The following is an 18,108-nucleotide window of genomic DNA, read 5'->3' on the forward strand; positions in this document are numbered from 1 at the left end:
ACCATTTTGCATGTACCATTATTCTCACCTGAGGCGACAAGAGTCTTTGGTGATGATAATTGTATGACTATGTGTTATAATTGAATGGTAAATACATGCATTGTCAGCGTATCTGCCATATCCAAGTTCGGGGTGGTGAGGCATTTATTTTGATTTTTTAAAGTTATTTACGAGGGGTAATTACTAACAAATAAGGCTTACACATGTCAAATAAATAGTAGTTTGTTTGTTGGAGAATGTATTCGTTTAGCAGTTTTATAACTATTCCTACAACCTGTCACCCCTACAATGGAATTGGCATATTCCATTTCCAAGAAATGACTTCTCTCGATGATTTCCAAACAGTGCACAACAGGTTGGGATAACATTAAAACATCTATCCTTGGACTAAGTTGGGAGGGTTATTTGTCAACTTCTTTTTGAAAAACTTTGTGTTTTGAACGCTTATTTTGAATTATTCAAGGCTATGGGTATTTTATGTTGAACTTTAGTCATATTTATTACATATGTAACTACCTTTGAACAATTTTCGGAATGTTCAAACATAGCGGACCTTTGTACCCTGTGTAGTTACCCGTTGCAAGAGAGCACCGTTTTTAAAGCGTTGTTGTCGTCATGGTAGAATGGAGTTACCTCTAAAGCGCTCGGTTCCAAATCAAAATAAGAGGTATCTACTCTACAGTGGAACTACATCAAATCCTGCAACATTTTGTGAAATAATTTGGTTCAAACGAAGACATCGATCAATCGGAAATGGTGCTAAGTGAGATTGTTCTTTAGCCAATAAATTAGCAAATATCGCCGTGGGCGCTTATTAGAGCGGGGCGCTTATTTCGACGAATACGGTATTTGAAACTTCTAGTTCTGGAGATGTACGCTTTGTGAAATATCAAAGTGCATTCCTCCTGTTCACCATAATGCTGAAACAATAGACGCAGATTCTACCTCGATAGCTCATTGCGACACGTGTCATAACAAGTTACAGACACAACAATAAGTTAAATGTGATGCTTCATTCACCTAAGGGTGGTCACAATCATGTCTTCTCTCAAACATGAACAGCACGCTGTAATGAAGTTCCTTCCCAAGGAGGGATGCAAAGCAAAAGAAATCCTTGATCGTATGTGTAAAGTGATGGGTAAGGATGCTCCTGACTATTCCGAAGTTTGCCGTTGGTCTGTACAGTTTAAAAGGGGTAGGGAGTCAATAAACGATGACCCAAGGTCAGGCAGGCCTTCAGATGACACCCAACCGTAAACCATTGCTGCTATAGAAAGAAATGTTTTTGTCTGACCGACGAGTGAAAGTATCTGAACTTCCTAGGGAATTCCAAATATCAGCTGGAACTGTTGGAACCATTATTCGTGAGCATCTTGGTATGTCCAAGGTATCTGCAAGATGAGTACCTAGAAACCTCAGAGCTCAAGATCACTATCAGAGAAATGAAAGTTGTCGAGGCCTCCTGGATCTCCATACTGCTGATGAAGCCGGATTTCTTTCTCGTCTAGTGACAGGTGATGAAACATGGATCCACCACTTGGACCCAGAAACTAAATTGGAATCCATGCAATGGAGGCACCCCATTGGTTAGCAAGGTAATGGCTTGGGAAGCAAGAGGCATATTACGGATTGATTACATGCCACCCAAAACTTCAACCAATGGACGGTATTATGCTAATGTAATGACAGAATTACGAAAATCTATTCGCCAGATAACGCCATGGGATGTTAACACGTGATATTCTACTTTTACATGACAACGCTCCGGTTCACAAGTTGAGAATTGCACAGGCCGCCAAATGTGAATGTGGATTCGAACAGTAAAATCACCCACCCGACAGCCCAGACTTAGCCCCCAGTGACTATTTCCTGTTCCGGCAAATGAAATCTGCCCTACATGGAAGACGTTTCCAGGATGACGAGGACATAAAGGCTGCCACAGAGGCGTGGTTAGAGGGACAATCTGCGGATTTCTATAAAAGTGGTATTAAAAGCTTGAAGGACAAATGGAATAAGTGTATTGAAGTGAATAGAGATTATATTGAAAAATAACAGATATTATATATATGCAAAAGATATTCTGCGACTTGGTCTTATATTCTAGCTGCAAAACCTCGTATATGTAGTGTATCGGAATGTATAACAAACTCTCTTCCGCTTTTCTATTTTATTGTTGTGTATGCACAGTGAGTGATTTTGTTGCGATGTGTTGTAATGTGTTCGCTTAACAAAGTTATTGCCTCAATTATGCATGCAAAGGTTATCATTTTATCAAAGAAATGTCTCCAGGTGTGTCAACACCATCTCCGTGCTCGTTGCTTTCACCCAAGGGAAAATGTCAAACGTCTAAGACCTGCATCACTTCGCACTTCTTTTCATATCAAGTTCACACGCCGTTATATAGAGAGATTCAAAGAATTAAATACTTTATTTCTGTGTCTCGCATTAAATGCACACACACACACACACACACACACTCACACACACTCACACACACACGCAACACACACACAAACGCACGCACACACACACACACACACACACACTCACACTAATAAGTAGAAACAAGATTGTTCTATCTTACTATGTTACTATCATTCCATGTTTCCCGAGTCCACATATCACAGTCCGTCAAGTTAAAAAAGTCCTGATACGCACTCGTTTTACTTAAATTACTTTCAAAGATCAAAAGTGCGTTGCATTGTTCTAAAGATTTAAAGAATTTCTTCTCCAATAACTTTGGTTGATTTTCCCCATTCTCATGTATAAAATGGGCGATCCTGTGTGCTGTCATATGGCCTAATCTCGTAAGCACTTCTGTTCGTTGAGTATCTCCTCGTGTAGCTATATTTGATGCATTTCGTCCGCCTCCAAGAGACACGTTTTATTCGACTGGACTTCTCTGTACATGTTAACACCCCAAACACCTCATCCACAAAATAGCAATGGTTCCACAAGAGATGTATACACCATGTGTCATGCCTTCAGTGCGAAAGTACTTGGTGTATAACGCTGATAGGGCTCTCCAAAACTCTCTATATAAATGAAAAGGGTCTTTAAGACAAACGCATTCACTCACTAATATGTGTAATTCATAATTATTCTACAACCAACCACATAGCCAAATCTTTTCTTTGAGGAATACAAATCCTCTACAAAGTGTTTAATTTCTACTTTCGTCACTTTAAACAAGTTGTGTTATAAAAAGAACGCTAAAAATCTGACAACGTCTCTCAGAACTTCAAGGTGCTTCAGTGAAAAACGATAGGGCTATATAGCTGTTATCAAAATGCCTTAACGGTACGTGATTAACATCTGCTTTTGCACAACTGCAAGGTTGATCTACGTTATAACAATTAAAGTTAACGTCCACTCACTCATTCAATGATCATATAAATGTATATACAAGACACTGTAGGCGGGGACAATATTTTATGAGAACATTCAAACACAACCATAGAAAGTAATGTGCATCCCTTTTTATTCAGGTTTCAAGAACACGAATTCAACAGCTTGGCTTGGTATCCTGTGAAAAAAAGAAAACATGCATGAGGTAATAAGTCTTACTCTCAACACGAGATAGCGGATAGTGCATTATCCAATCAGTCACATCCCTAGTTCCCCCTTGTCCCATGTCACAACCATGCACTTATTCAGAGAGCAGTCATATGACTGTCTAGAACTTTAGATGTTTTCAATCACTTGCCAAAACAGAAACAGACGCTTCTTAACTACTATTCCCTAAATGCTCCCAAACTCTTAAGGGGGCACGGGTGGCCCAGTCGTCTAAGGCGCCGCGATTCGCTGTGCAGAGTTGCGTCCCTGGACACGCCAGAAACCTATGATTGTGGGTTCGAATCCCGGTTCGCCCCGGTTATGTTTCTAGGTTTGTCAGCACCATACCCGTGCTCGTGGGTTTCATCGAAGTGGTAAACGTCTGAGACCTGCATCACTTCGGGCTTTCCTCCCACATTAAGCTGACACGCCGTGATATAACTGGAATAATGTTAAAAGCGGCGTTAAACTCAACTCACTCACTCACCACTCACCCAAACTCTTAACATGCAACGTACTTCCAATCCGAACACATAATTTCTAAATAGTGATCTTATTTAAGACAACTTCGTGAGCTGAATTGTTTGATGAGCATTACTTGGAAGTTGCCGGATGACAAAGTAGACACAATTTATGGATTACAACTTCTTTAAAACTGTAAGGCGACGTTTCGGTATAAATCCTTATACCGTTGTGAAGCAAGACTGAATGAGGAACACTGTACAGAATATATAAAGTGGGTGGAGGATTAACAGAAGACAACCTCCATGATGTCAAGAAAAGAAAACTATCAGAAGCTGTCCACATTCGCCACCTCAAGCCATCAATCAACAGAGATCAAGGCTGTTTCATCACATGAACTCATTAAGCAATAATCACCACACCTATGCAACTTATCCTGTTTAGTTGGCTTCATGTCCCATTGGCTTCCACCTATGTGTTCTCTGTCCATCATGTTGAGAGAGTGTTATCCTCCAGTTGTCATTACTTACTCATGTTATCCCGCCCATGTATGCAATTGTTGTAACCGTTATCCTCTTCTGTTAATCCTCCACCTACTATATATATTCTGTACAATGTTCCTCATTCAGTCGCAATATAACTGACACAGTATTCGAAACAGCAGTAAAAGAAAACTTACTTACTCGTGTTTCCATAGAAGAACATGCCTTTCCTAGTTCCCCTTCTTTGAGGCTTCCACTTCGTTGCAGTATTTTATGTGACTAACTGCCAACTGTGAAAGGGTAAAAAGAAAATCTAAAATATACCCAAGTTCGGATGATATAAAAAACAATCGATTTTTTTCTTTTGATTGTTGTTTAACGTCACCATCAGCAATATCGTAGCTGTAATTCTTGTCCGATTGTTTAGGGTGCGGTTAGCACACTGGTTATTTTTAGATTAATTAACTAGTGAAATATAAATAACAATTAGATCTACATTACCAAAAAGTATGGATCATCGGTTCAGCTAAACTGCCAAACAAGGCATTTTACTCGGAAAAGACGCTAACAGACATGAGATCAGTACACAACTTTGACGTGAACCTACCATTTGCAGAACAGTTTCCATTGCTGTCTCGGTGTTTTTCTCGTTCTGAAAAGGACAAGAACAGGGCTGTAATGGAAATCTATTTCTATCTATTATAACCTACGACCATATTATAGGCCTAAAAAAATGTCTGTCCTGTTTGAATCAGTTTCTTTGTTGCCTATTCGAACGTCGCACTCAGTAAGATATACCGATCACTTAAAGAGAGCAGGTCTGATGAGGTCTACATCCTATTGCTAGAATCCCATCTGATAGGTACCTGTGGAAGGAGTTTAGAAGGAAATTGTTTGCGTATTTATTGTTGAGCGACACTCTCATCGATATTCCAGCTACAAGGGTTTGAACAATATATATGGTCAGTACCAGTGCCACAGTACTATATCAAAGGCGACTAACGGGATCGGGTGGTCAGGCTCGCTGACTTGGTCGATGCATGGCATTGATCCCAATTGCGTGGAATGATGCTTATGATATCAGTCACTGGATTGTCTGGGCCAGACTCGATTATTTACAGACCGCTGTCATATAGCTGGAATATTGCGGCGTTAAACAACAAACAAAAACAAACAAACAAACTATATTAAAGAAAAATGATGTACTGAGGTAAACATACCAAATTCATGCGAGAACGAATTCTTCAATGTTCACTATAGACTTGTGTAAAACTATCTCAAGTCAATCTCAAAGCAAATGTGATGCAGGTGATTACCATTATGTTCTGGAACCCATCATCATTGTTTACTGCTCCAAGACCAAGGATTATAATCGGGTCACATTAACTCACAAATACAATTTTCAAAGCACGTTGTGTAGCCCAAACCGTCCAGTTCAATGAGGTCTTACTGCAACGCAGTTCAGAAAGTATCAACGTGTTGACAGACATGCTAAAGGCTTGGGTTGTGTACTCACGTATTCTACAAAAAAGATACAACAATAACATATATATGTATATTAGACATCTTCTACATACAAACACTACGATCATTGCTGAGTCTTTATTGCTTGTTACAAGAGAGTTCATCCACTTTTTATGAAAGTTTAAACTATATGTTTGACTTTGATATTAGTGGTCTAGTAAATCGTTTCGTCAGTTTAAGATAGTATTCAAATATGAAAATGTAAATAATCGAATCTGGACCAAACTATTCAGTGAATGATTTTGTAAGCAACGATCCGTTGGTTTTACGACAACGATCAACCAAGTTTACGAGTCTGACCAACCGATCCATTTAGCCGGTTCATGCGACCAGCATATGTTGCTGTGACTATTCTAACCTCGAATTGGTGCCTATATCACTTAATACAGTATACACAGTGCATTTTAAATCGTATCCTTTATACATTTTAGAACAAAACACATTTACTTTTGTTTACAAGGTTACAAGCTCATACTGAAATACAGAAACCAAAATCGATTCTCTGATGACATGTCATTTAATGATTTAATGTCATTTTGCTTACTGTGTGTCTTTGTATCCTATGATATGATCCCAATATCAACATTTGCACCCACCCGGAGTGACATACTTTCTCCTACCAACTGCACATGTAGATACATCCAAAAAATATATGTTCAGGATATATGAAAAGGAGGGATGGTACTTAATTTAATTTGTTTCCAGTTGCAAAATATATTATTGTATAATCCTTACTTCCGAGTGCGTTCACTGCATCCGTCAGTGTCTTTTCTGCATTGGAATACTGCAATAGAGTAGGGAGATCTTCGTTGTTAAAATCATTTGTCTATTGTGGCTACTCTACAATGCTGATTGTACATAGACTGCTTTTTTTCATCGAAAATATCAAAAGCCAATAGGCTGGGAACTTTCAAAAACCCTTCGATATATTACTTAGAAAATAATGCAAACGCCTTTACGTTATCTCCAAGTGATGGTGTTTAGGCGTACTGCAATAGGGATACTGCAAAAGAGAGGGGTCGTTGGAATCATTGGTGCATCGACGCTAAAAACCCAAAACTGCTTTTGACATTGACAATTTCAAAAGCCATAGGATGGGAAGTTTTAATAATCATGCGATGTAATTCTGAATCAAAACTTATTTTGCGTCTGATATAACAATTAAAACATTGTAACACATGTCGGTAATGGAACCCGGGTCTTCGGCGTGACGAACGAACGCTTTAACCACTAGGCTACCCGACCGCCCCAATCGAGCAATGAGTGTACATAATGTATACACACAATGCGCATGTGTAAAGACGAAAGAGTCATACGGATATTTTCTGATAGATAAACATAAAATATACAGCCTTAAAACTAATCAGAACTAAAAGATACTTGCAAATTAATGTTTCATGTACTTACGCCCATGTCATTAACCGATTTGCAAAAGTTGTCCAAAGGCAACGCAAACTGAAAAATATTGCATGAATCTTATCAACGTGAAACTACTACAATGCTCACACATACACATTTTAATCGGAAACACACATACCAGGTTTCATCAAACTCGGTCCGTGAGTGACTGATATCAGGTGTGTTTTTTAATACGATAATGAACGACGAGTCGTCTATTTCCCATATGTGATATCAACATTATGTACAGCCTCTTTGAAGATGTTGATAAATTTAAGCAACGTTAAAAATATTTTCACGCATTAAATGATGATAACTCCCTCAATACAATCCGATCCCGGCAATGTCGGACAAGTGCATTTTATTAACGGGGTGGTTATGTTTAGTATTTTCTGATTATTCTCACGAACACAAAACCAGTTGACGGCCACTATGTGTACATATTCTCCCATTACACATTGCCATATCTCGCGCTCTATTTGATTTGATCGTTCGCTCATTGCGTTTATCTACCTTGTCCAGCTACGTCTAAGGGGAACAATTCACTACCCTCTTAAAATAGCGTCGTCCAATTAACGACGTCATCGAGTTGCGAACGTATGATCGAAGCTCTAGAAATGACGTCATGTCAGAACAAAGGTTGATCGTGAAAGAAACCACGCCTCCTTCTTCATTGTTCTTTACGATTTATGGTGTTGCTATCTTTTATTAAGAACATAAAACATTAAAATATATACTAATATAAATAGAATATGCGATGACAGTCAGTTGCATTTTGCTACAAACCATTGTTGTTTTTCCAGTGAGAAAGGCGAACGCCACAGCCATATATAAAGCACTGAAATTCATTGTTTGCAGTCTTGATTTTGGTGACTGAAAATAAACATTCACATTGTATATCCAGTTTTACGCAATATGATAAGTGCAGTTCATTATTACATAAGTTTAAAAACATAACATGTTATTCACTACATTCTAATGACACGAATTTAATATTATGCAAGCAGCAGTGTTTCAGCTGGACTGTTAAACTCTTTCAATTATTTTATACAACAGGCGATGCAATACTATACGAATAGTAAAAATGCACAATATTGTATATGTGCCAATAAAGTGTTTTATTAACCTGAATTTCACCGAGTGTAAGATGAATGAAAATTACAGCTACGCACTTTCTCTAGTACTTTCATTGATTACATCTATTACCTACAAACCTGCTCATGCAACCATCCTTTGTACTAAACAGTTCTGTATAAGTATGAACATATTTTCAAAGAGCATTCGAACATTCACAGTCTTACAACAATTTCGTACTCGCGCTATGTTCCGACAGGATTGGCATTCTACACTTTAAGGAAGTTCGAAGTACGACACATATCATAATATTAAGTCTCTCCTTGAACCAGAGTCGTATCTTTCAAATTTAAGATGCAAACACCTCCGCAATAGATTTATACTCTTTAGGTTTGGTCTGAATGACTTAAAAGTGAATAGAGGAAGACATTTAAATATTGAAAAGTCACTCAGAATTTGCCCGGTCTGTAACCTTGGTGCTGAAGACGAATTTCATTTTATGTTTATTTGTCCTGTATATAACGAAATAAGAATGGAATATCTACCCGTCTGGTCCTTTTCGTGTATATCTGCTAATAACTTTGAATGTCTGCTGTCAAGCAAAAGGTATCACGTTCAACTACAAGTATCTTTATACATTCATCATGCCTTTGTGTTATGTTTGTTGATGTTGTCTTGATACCCCATAAACTACAATATTTGTTAATATAACTGTATGTCTATGTAACTCACTTGTATATGGGCCAATGGCCTTTCATACAATAAACCATTGATTGAGTAAACATGGACAATCAAATTATACTTACCTCGTTCTCCTCGACTGTCGTGACTGTGGCATGTGCAATTTGTTTTCTTTATATACTAGTATACTGCAAATGCAGATGCCCACGCAATTTCAAAAGTATAGAAATTCTATATATTTTAATAAAATGCAATACTACTGTTGTAGCATATGTGGTATATTAGCATCCATATGTCACAACAATGCCATGTGTTTACCTGTTCTGTCTGATTTTAGTGGTATGGTACACAAAGAACCTTGAAACTGTCATATCTTGAATGTTTATGATCATTTTAATTAAATGATGCTGTCGTTAATATAATATATGTATACTAGTATATAGATTCAGCTATGTTTGGACAACACGTGTACATTATGATGGTTAGCAGAAATAATTACATCAGTCGACTCCTCCTCGTCTATCTTACTGTGAAGCGTTTGACAAATACATGAAACGTTTGATCCACAAGAACTTTAAACGCCATTTCAAACAGTCGAATAGAAATAATGTCTCAAGAAGGAAGCCACTGCATTGGTACAAGTTATTCCCGACATGGGAGCTTTCATTTGAGATTTATTTCATTTACCCAACATATGCATTACCCATTGGGTAGAGGAGGAAATATTAGTTACCGCGGTTATGCGCCTGTCAAATCACCTGTTTCAATCAGAGGGGGTTTAATGTGATTTAATAACCTCTGATTGACCAATCAGAATAATTTCCAAATACATGGTAGATTTCATTATTTTATTGTGGTAAATGCAACAGTTTTTTATTGAAGGTTTGATAGATTGCTGTTTTGGGTTGCATGGTACACTGTATTATCGGGGTAGCTAATTAATATAGATGATAATGGGCTAATGGCCAGAGACCGTCAACTGAAAAGGCGTACGCTTTCGGTTCTATAGTCATACGAAAAATGTGTTTTGTTATTTGTTCACAATTTAATGCACGTCATTACATTCGGATAGATCGATGCTGACTTAGGATCATTGAACACATGCTATTATCGACTCTTCAATCAACTCTTTTTCCCATTGAGTATCTTACATCAATCTTACATATCGACTCTGGATGATCAACTCTGTATTAAGATAGATTACATCTATCCCGAGACTTTTTCCAATATTAATATTCAGCCCTGATAAGGAATTAAATTTATGGGACTAGGAGAGATGACACTAACTACAGTCATAAGAAGACCTATTATTTGCATGTTGGCAATGAAAAGTGTTGTGATTTTGTGTCAATACTTGTAATACATCTGAGTAATAATGCTTATACAAACACATGTGCCAATATCATGATGATAATGTTATGGGCACTGAAAATTCAGGTTTTAATCACAAACTATTAATCTAATTGATTAAATACTTGCAATATTAGGTTTTTTTTCTGAAAAGTGACCTCACTTACATGCATTCTGTATGATGTGAATAGACTTTACAACCCCATTTAGCATTTATTTAGCATATTCAGTTGAAGTGAGTGAGTGAGTGAATATTTATAGACACATCGGCATTATTTCAGCCATATCGTGACTAAATCAAGATAGACTGAAATAATACATAATACATACGGTTTGATTATAAAACCTGTCGTCAAAGGACAGTAAAATAACTAGATTATCACAGATGTATATTTTAAAACTAGTATGGAACCATAAAAAACATATGACGATAAATAACAATACATTATAAAAACGGGCTGGGGGTCGCCAGCAACTGAATGTAGGCCACCATACTAGGGACCGTGGAGACTTCTTCTGCTACCTGCACGGTTCCCCAGCAGGATTTACGCCATCCCTTAGCCTCTGGCGAATATCATCAGGTTTAGCCAAAATTAAAACAAACAAGCATTCTACGACTAAGATGATAGTAGGAATAAACTTACTTCGATTGATATGGTCTTACATACCCTCTCAGGGGGGACAATCATTTTACAGTACTTAAAACCCCTTTGAGGATACAGCCACTAACAATCTCCGTTACAAGTTAAACACTACTGATACAATAAAATGGTAACTATTTACACAGATTCAAAATTTATCTAACAGTTCAATTTCTTTTAAAAAGTTAATTATTAAATGAGATGGAACATTGTTAAAAAAATCCATTATTGATGTTGCTCTGAAAAATTTATCCCTTGCGATGGAAAAATCAATACAGTCAAGCAGGACATTCTCTCATCACAAGGGATAAAAATGGAGGATCCTCGCCTTTCAATATATATATTCATTAGTATATCTTGAATGGCCAATACGACATCGTCGCATAATGACCTCATCAAATCTGGACTGACAACCCAAGTAGGTATAACCGATATTTGGTTTAATTTCATGTAATTTATTGATACCTACTTCTACTTCTACATTAGATCACGGATGTAAAATCTAATCAAGGGTTTACAATCAGTGTATGGGATGAGAAGTGGTGTCACAGATTTGCTGAGTGCTGATTTTGCAGCAGCATCGGCCATTGTGTTACCTATGATTCCAACATGGCTGGGTAACCAACAAAAAACGATGTCGTATTGACCAGTAGCAAGAGCATTATACAATTCAATAATTTCGATTAAAAGTGGATGTTGATATGACATGTTATGAATAGCCTGCAGGCATCATCAGAATCAGAAAATATTATAAACTGATGATGTTTTGGCTGTTTACTGATATATTTTAGATTGGCATTGGCTTCTGTTGTGAAAATAGAACAGTTATCAGGTAATCAGGATGAGATAGTCCTTGATCCAATGACGGACGCGCTGGCAACAGCGTCACCATCCTTGGATCCATCTGTAAAGATTGATTTGTAAGTAGCATATGAGTTTCTTAATTCATTTTATTGTCGTTGATAAATCAGTTGATTTGTTTCGGATTTCTTTAGTGTAGTTGGTGATGGGTCCACCTCTGGCTTTACTAACTGCCATGGTAGAGAAGACAAAAGCTGAGTGGAGGCTATACTTTTAAGATTTATTTTAGCAGCAGAAATATCAGATTGTATTCTTATTCCAAGTGATAGGAAGAGTACGAACATATCTTCAACGAGAATTCGAACATATCACAGTCTGAGTAAACATGGACAAGCAAATTATACTTACCTTGTTCCCCTCGTCTGTCGGTTGTGGCATGGGTAAATTAGTTTCTTTACTTAAACCAGAATGCAGATGTCAACGCAATTTGAAAAGTACAGAAATTCTAATAATTGTGATAATATACAAAACTGCTGGAATATATATGCATTGTATGTCTGTTTCGGCGGATTATCTAGTGCGATTATTCTCATGCACTTACATTTTCTATTAAATAATCATGCATGTGTCACAACAGCACTTTTGTTCTGCCTGTCGTTTGTAGCAGGTTGCACATTAAACCTTGAAATCGTCATATCTTCAAATTTTATCATCACTTAAATGAAAAGATGCTGTCATTTAACGGGAATAAGATATCATTACTGATATAATACACGTATATATATGGTATTTCCAGTTGTTTGGAAAACACAGTCATATATATGTCCTATATATTCAATCAAGGTAATTGGATCTCTTAAACCCCTGCATACAATTAAATCCTGATCTGATCATGAACATGAGCGGTTAGTGCCTCGGTATTGAAGTGGTGCATTCCTCATTTCCCAACCATTTTGCATGTACCATTATTCTCACCTGAGGCGGCAAGAGTCTTTGGTGATGATAATTGTATGACTATGTGTTATAATTGAATGGTAAATACATGCATTGTCAGCGTATCTGCCATATCCAAGTTCGGGGTGGTGAGGCATTTATTTTGATTTTTTTAAATTATTTACGAGGGGTAATTACTAACAAATAAGGCTTACACATGTCAAATAAATAGTAGTTTGTTTGTTGGAGAATGTATTCGTTTAGCAGTTTTATAACTATTCCTACAACCTGTCACCCCTACAATGGAATTGGCATATTCCATTTCCAAGAAATGACTTCTCTCGCTGATTTCCAAACAGTACACAACAGGTTAGGATAACATTAAAACATCTATCCTTGGACTAAGTTGGGAGGGTTATTTGTCAACTTCTTTTTGAAAAACTTTGCGTTTTGAACGCTTATTTTGAATTATTCAAGGCTATGGGTATTTTATGTTGAACTTTAGTCATATTTATTACATATGTAACTACCTTTGAACAATTTTCGGAATGTTCAAACATAGCGGACCTTTGTACCCTGTGTAGTTACGCGTTGCAAGAGAGCACCGTTTTAAAGCGTTGTTGTCGTCATGGTAGAATGGAGTTACCTCTAAAGCGCTCGGTTCCAAATTAAAATAAGAGGTATCTACTCTACAGTGGGACTACATCAAATTTCAAAACACAGTAAGTTATCTCCTAATTGAAAATTGAACTGTTGTTAAATTTCATTATGTGTATTTAACCGTCACTCAATCCTGCAACATTTTGTAAAATAATGTGTGTACCTTTTTGTTAAAAATAAATTGGTTCAATGAAGACATCGATCAATCGGAAGGGGTGCTAAGTGAGATTGTTCTTTAGTCAATAAATTAGCAAATATCGCCGTGGGCGCTTATTAGAGCGGGGCGCTTATTTCGACGAATACGGTATTTGAAACTTCTAGTTCTGGAGATGTACGCTTTGTGAAATATCAAAGTGCATTCCTCCTGTTCACCATAATGCTGAAACAATAGACGCAGATTCTACCTCGATAGCTCATTGCGACTGATGCACACTGGTGTCGTGTGGACGTACGAGGGGCGTTCAATACGTTTTGCAACTTAGGCATTTGTGTTTACACAAACAATGTCAACTTGTGGCAGGTGTGACACTAGTCATAACATCAGGTTGACACGTGTCATAACAAGTTACAGACACAACAATAAGTTAAATGTGATGCTTCATTCACCTAAGGGTGGTCACAATCATGGATTCTCTAAAACATGAACAGCACGCTGTAATGAAGTTCCTTCCCAAGGAGGGATGCAAAGCAAAAGAAATCCTTGATCGTATGTGTTAAGTGATGGGTAAGGATGCTCCTGACTATTCCGAAGTTTGCCGTTGGTCTCTACAGTTTAAAAGGGAGAGGGAGTCCATAGACGATGACCCAAGGTCAGGCAGGCCTTCAGATGACACCCAACCGTAAACCATTGCTGCTATAGAAAGAATTCTTTTTGTCTGAAAGTATCTGAACTTCCTAGGGAATTCCAAATATCAGCTGGAACTGTTGGAACCATTATTCGTGAGCATCTTGGTATGTCCAAGGTATCTGCAAGATGAGTACCTAGAAACCTCAGAGCCCAAGATCACTATCAGAGAAATGAAAGTTGTCGAGGCCTCTTGGATCTCCATACTGCTGATGAAGGCGGATTTCTTTCTCGTCTAGTGACAGGAGATGAAACATGGATCCACCACTTGGACCCAGAAACTAAATTGGAATCCATGCAATGGAGGCACCCCATTGGTTAGCAAGGTAATGGCCACCATATTTTGGGATGCAAGAGGCATATTACTGATTGATTACATGCCACCCAAAACTTCAACCAATGGACGGTATTATGCTAATGTAATGACAGAATTACGAAAATCTATTCGCCAGAAACGCCATTGGATGTTAACACGTGATATTCTACTTTTACATGACAACGCTCCGGTTCACAAGTCGAGAATTGCACAGGCCGCCAAATGTGAATGTGGATTCGAACAGTTAAATCACCCACCCTACAGCCCAGACTTAGCCCCCAGTGACAATTTCCTGTTCCGGCAAATGAAATCTGCCCTACATGGAAGACGTTTCCAGGATGACGAGGACATAAAGGCTGCCACAGAGGCGTGGTTAGAGGGACAATCTGCGGATTTCTATAAAAGTGGTATTAAAAGCTTGAAGGACAAATGGAATAAGTGTATTGAAATGAATAGAGATTATATTGAAAAATAACAGATATTATATATATGCAAAAAGATATTCTGCGACTTGGTCTTATATTCAAGTTGCAAAACCTCGTATATGTAGTGTATCGCAATGTATAACAAACTCTCTTCCGCTTTTCTATTTTATTGTTGTGTATGCACAGTGAGTGATTTTGTTGCGATGTGTTGTAATGTGTTCGCTTAACAAAGTTATTGCCTCAATTATGCATGCAAAGGTTATCATTTTAACAAAGAAATGTCTCCAGGTGTGTCAACACCATCTCCGTGCTCGTTGCTTTCACCCAAGCGAAAATGTCAAACGTCTAAGACCTGCATCACTTCGCACTTCTTTTCACATCAAGTTCACACGCCGTTATATAGAGAGATTCAAAGAATTAAATACTTTATTTCTGTGTCTCGCATTAAATGCACACACACACACACACACACTCACACACACTCACACACACACGCAACACACACACAAACGCACGCACACACACACACACACACACACATACACACACACTCACACTAATAAGTAGAAACAAGATTGTTCTATCTTACTATGTTACTATCATTCCATGTTTCCCGAGTCCACATATCACAGTCAGTCAAGATAAAAAAGTCCTGATACGCACTCGTTTTACTTAAATTACTTTCAAAGATCAAAAGTGCGTTGCATTGTTCTAAAAGTTTAAAGACTTTCTTCTCCGGTCCAATAACTTTGGTTGATTTTTCCCATTCTCATGTATAAAATGGGCGATCCTGTGTGCTGTCATATGGCCTAATCTCGTAAGCACTTCTGTTCGTTGAGTATCTCCTCGTGTAGCTATATTTGATGCATTTCGTCCGCCTCCAAGAGGCACGTTTTATTCGACTGGACTTCTCTGTACATGTTAACACCCCAAACACCTCATCCACAAAATAGCACTGGTTCCACAAGAGATGTATACACCATGTGTCATGCCTTCAGTGCGAAAGTACTTGGTGTATAACGCTGATAGGGCTCTCCATAACCCTCTATATAACTGAAAAGGGTCTTTAAGACAAACACATTCACTCACTAATATGTGTAATTCATAATTATTCTACAACCAACCACATAACCAAATCTTTTCATTGAGGAATACAAATCCTCTACAAAGTGTTTAATTTCTACTTTCGTCACTTTAAACAAGTGTTATAAAAAGAACGCTAAAAATATGACAACATCTCCTCAGAACTTCAAGGTGCTTCTGTGAAAAGCGATAGGGCTACATAGCTGTTATCAAAATGCCTTAACGGTACGTGATTAACATCTGCTTTTGCACAACTGCAAGGTTGATCTACGTTATAACAATTAAAGTTAACGTCCACTCACTCATTCAATGATCATATAAATGTATATATATGACACTGTAGGCGGGGACAATATTTTATGAGAACATTCAAACACAACCATAGAAAGTAATGTGCATCCCTTTTTATTCAGGTTTCAAGAACACGAATTCAACAGCTTGGCTTGGTATCCTGTGAAAAAAAGAAAACATGCATGAGGTAATAAGTCCTTCTCTTCACACAAGATAGCGGATAGTGCATAATCCAATCAGTCACATCCCTAGTACTCCCTTGTCCCATGTCACAACCATGCACTTATTCAGAGAGCAGTCATATGACTGTCAAGAACTTTAGATGTTTTCAATAACTTGCAAAAACAGAAACAGACGCTTCTTAACTACCATTCCCTAAATGCTCCCAAATTCTTAACATACAACGTACTTCCAATCCGAACACATAATTTCTAAATAGTGATCTTATTTAAGACAACTTCGTGAGCTGAATTGTTTGATGAGCATTACTTGGAAGTTGCCGGATGACAAAGTAGACACAATTTATGGATTACAACTTCTTTAAAACTGTAAAGGCGACGTTTCGGTATAAATCCTTATACCGTTGTGAAGCAAGACTGAACGAGGAACACTGTACAGAATATATTAAGTGGGTGGAGGATTAACAGAAGACAACCTCCATGATGTCAAGAAAAGAAAACTATCAGAAGCTGTCCACATTCGCCACCTCAAGCCATCAATCAACAGAGATCAAGGCTGTTTCATCACATGAACTAATTAAGCAATAATCACCACACCTATGCAACTTATCCTGTTTAGTTGGCTTCATGTCCCATTGGCTTCCACCTATGTGTTCTCTGTCCATCATGTTGAGAGAGTGTTATCCTCCAGTTGCCATTACTTACTCATGTTATCCCGCCCATGTATGCAATTGTTGTTACCGTTATCCTCTTCTGTTAATCCTCCACCTACTATATACATGTATATTCTGTACAATGTTCCTCATTCAGTCGCAATATAACTGACACAGTATTCGAAACAGCAGTAAAAGAAAACTTACTTACTCGTGTTTCCATAGAAGAACATGCCTTTCTCAGTTCCCCTTCTTTGAGGCTTCCAAGTCGTTGCAGTATTGTACGTGACTAACTGCCAACTGTAAAAGGGTAAAAAGAAAATCTAAAATATACCCAAGTTCGGATGATATAAAAAAAAAAATCTTTTGATTGTTGTTTAACGTCACCATCAGCAATATCGTAGCTGTAATTCTTGCCTGATTGTTTAGGGTGCGGTTAGCACACTGGTTATTTTTAGATTAATTAACTAGTGAAATATAAATAACAATTAGATCTGCATTACCAAATAGTATGGACCATCGGTTCAGCTAAACTGCCAAACAGGGCATTTTACTCGGAAAAGTCGCTAACAGACATGAGACCAGTACACAACTTTGACGTGAACCTACCATTTGCAGAACAGTTTCCATTGCTGCCTCGGTGTTTGTCTCGTTCTGAAAAGGAAAAGAACAGGGCTGTAATGGAAATCTATTTCTATCTATTATAACCTACGACCATATTATAGGCCTAAAAAAATGTCTGTCCTGTTTGAATCA

At 37.7% G+C, this 18,108-nt stretch overlaps 1 protein-coding gene and 1 long non-coding RNA gene across 3 annotated transcripts in view; both read right to left on the reverse strand.

The window, feature by feature from the left end:
* Positions 1-4,667: 4,667 nt before the first annotated feature.
* LOC139460696 (uncharacterized) lies at positions 4,668-8,283 on the reverse strand. Its single transcript, XM_071242178.1, has 6 exons — positions 8,208-8,283; positions 7,431-7,478; positions 6,759-6,807; positions 6,016-6,020; positions 5,107-5,151; positions 4,668-4,789 (listed from the first exon to the last, which is right to left on the reverse strand). Exons 1-6 carry the CDS (start codon positions 8,268-8,270, stop codon positions 4,730-4,732), a joined length of 270 nt encoding a protein of 89 aa, XP_071098279.1. The 5' UTR covers positions 8,271-8,283; the 3' UTR covers positions 4,668-4,729.
* Positions 8,284-16,618: 8,335 nt separating this feature from the next.
* LOC139473568 (uncharacterized) overlaps positions 16,619-18,108 on the reverse strand; it is a 481,685-nt gene continuing 480,195 nt past the window's right edge. Inside the window, exons 2-4 of one of the 2 annotated variants that reach the window (XR_011653956.1) lie at positions 17,962-18,006; positions 17,564-17,652; positions 16,619-16,680 (exon numbers count right to left, since the gene is read on the reverse strand). This is a non-coding gene — a long non-coding RNA (uncharacterized lncRNA). Of the gene's footprint in view, positions 16,681-17,559; positions 17,653-17,961; positions 18,007-18,108 lie in introns of both variants that reach the window. The other variant, XR_011653957.1, reaches the window with a different exon arrangement.

This window comes from Haliotis cracherodii, unplaced genomic scaffold, assembly GCF_022045235.1.
Source record: "Haliotis cracherodii isolate W230 unplaced genomic scaffold, xgHalCrac1.p SCAF_1, whole genome shotgun sequence".
NCBI lineage: Eukaryota > Metazoa > Mollusca > Gastropoda > Lepetellida > Haliotidae > Haliotis > Haliotis cracherodii.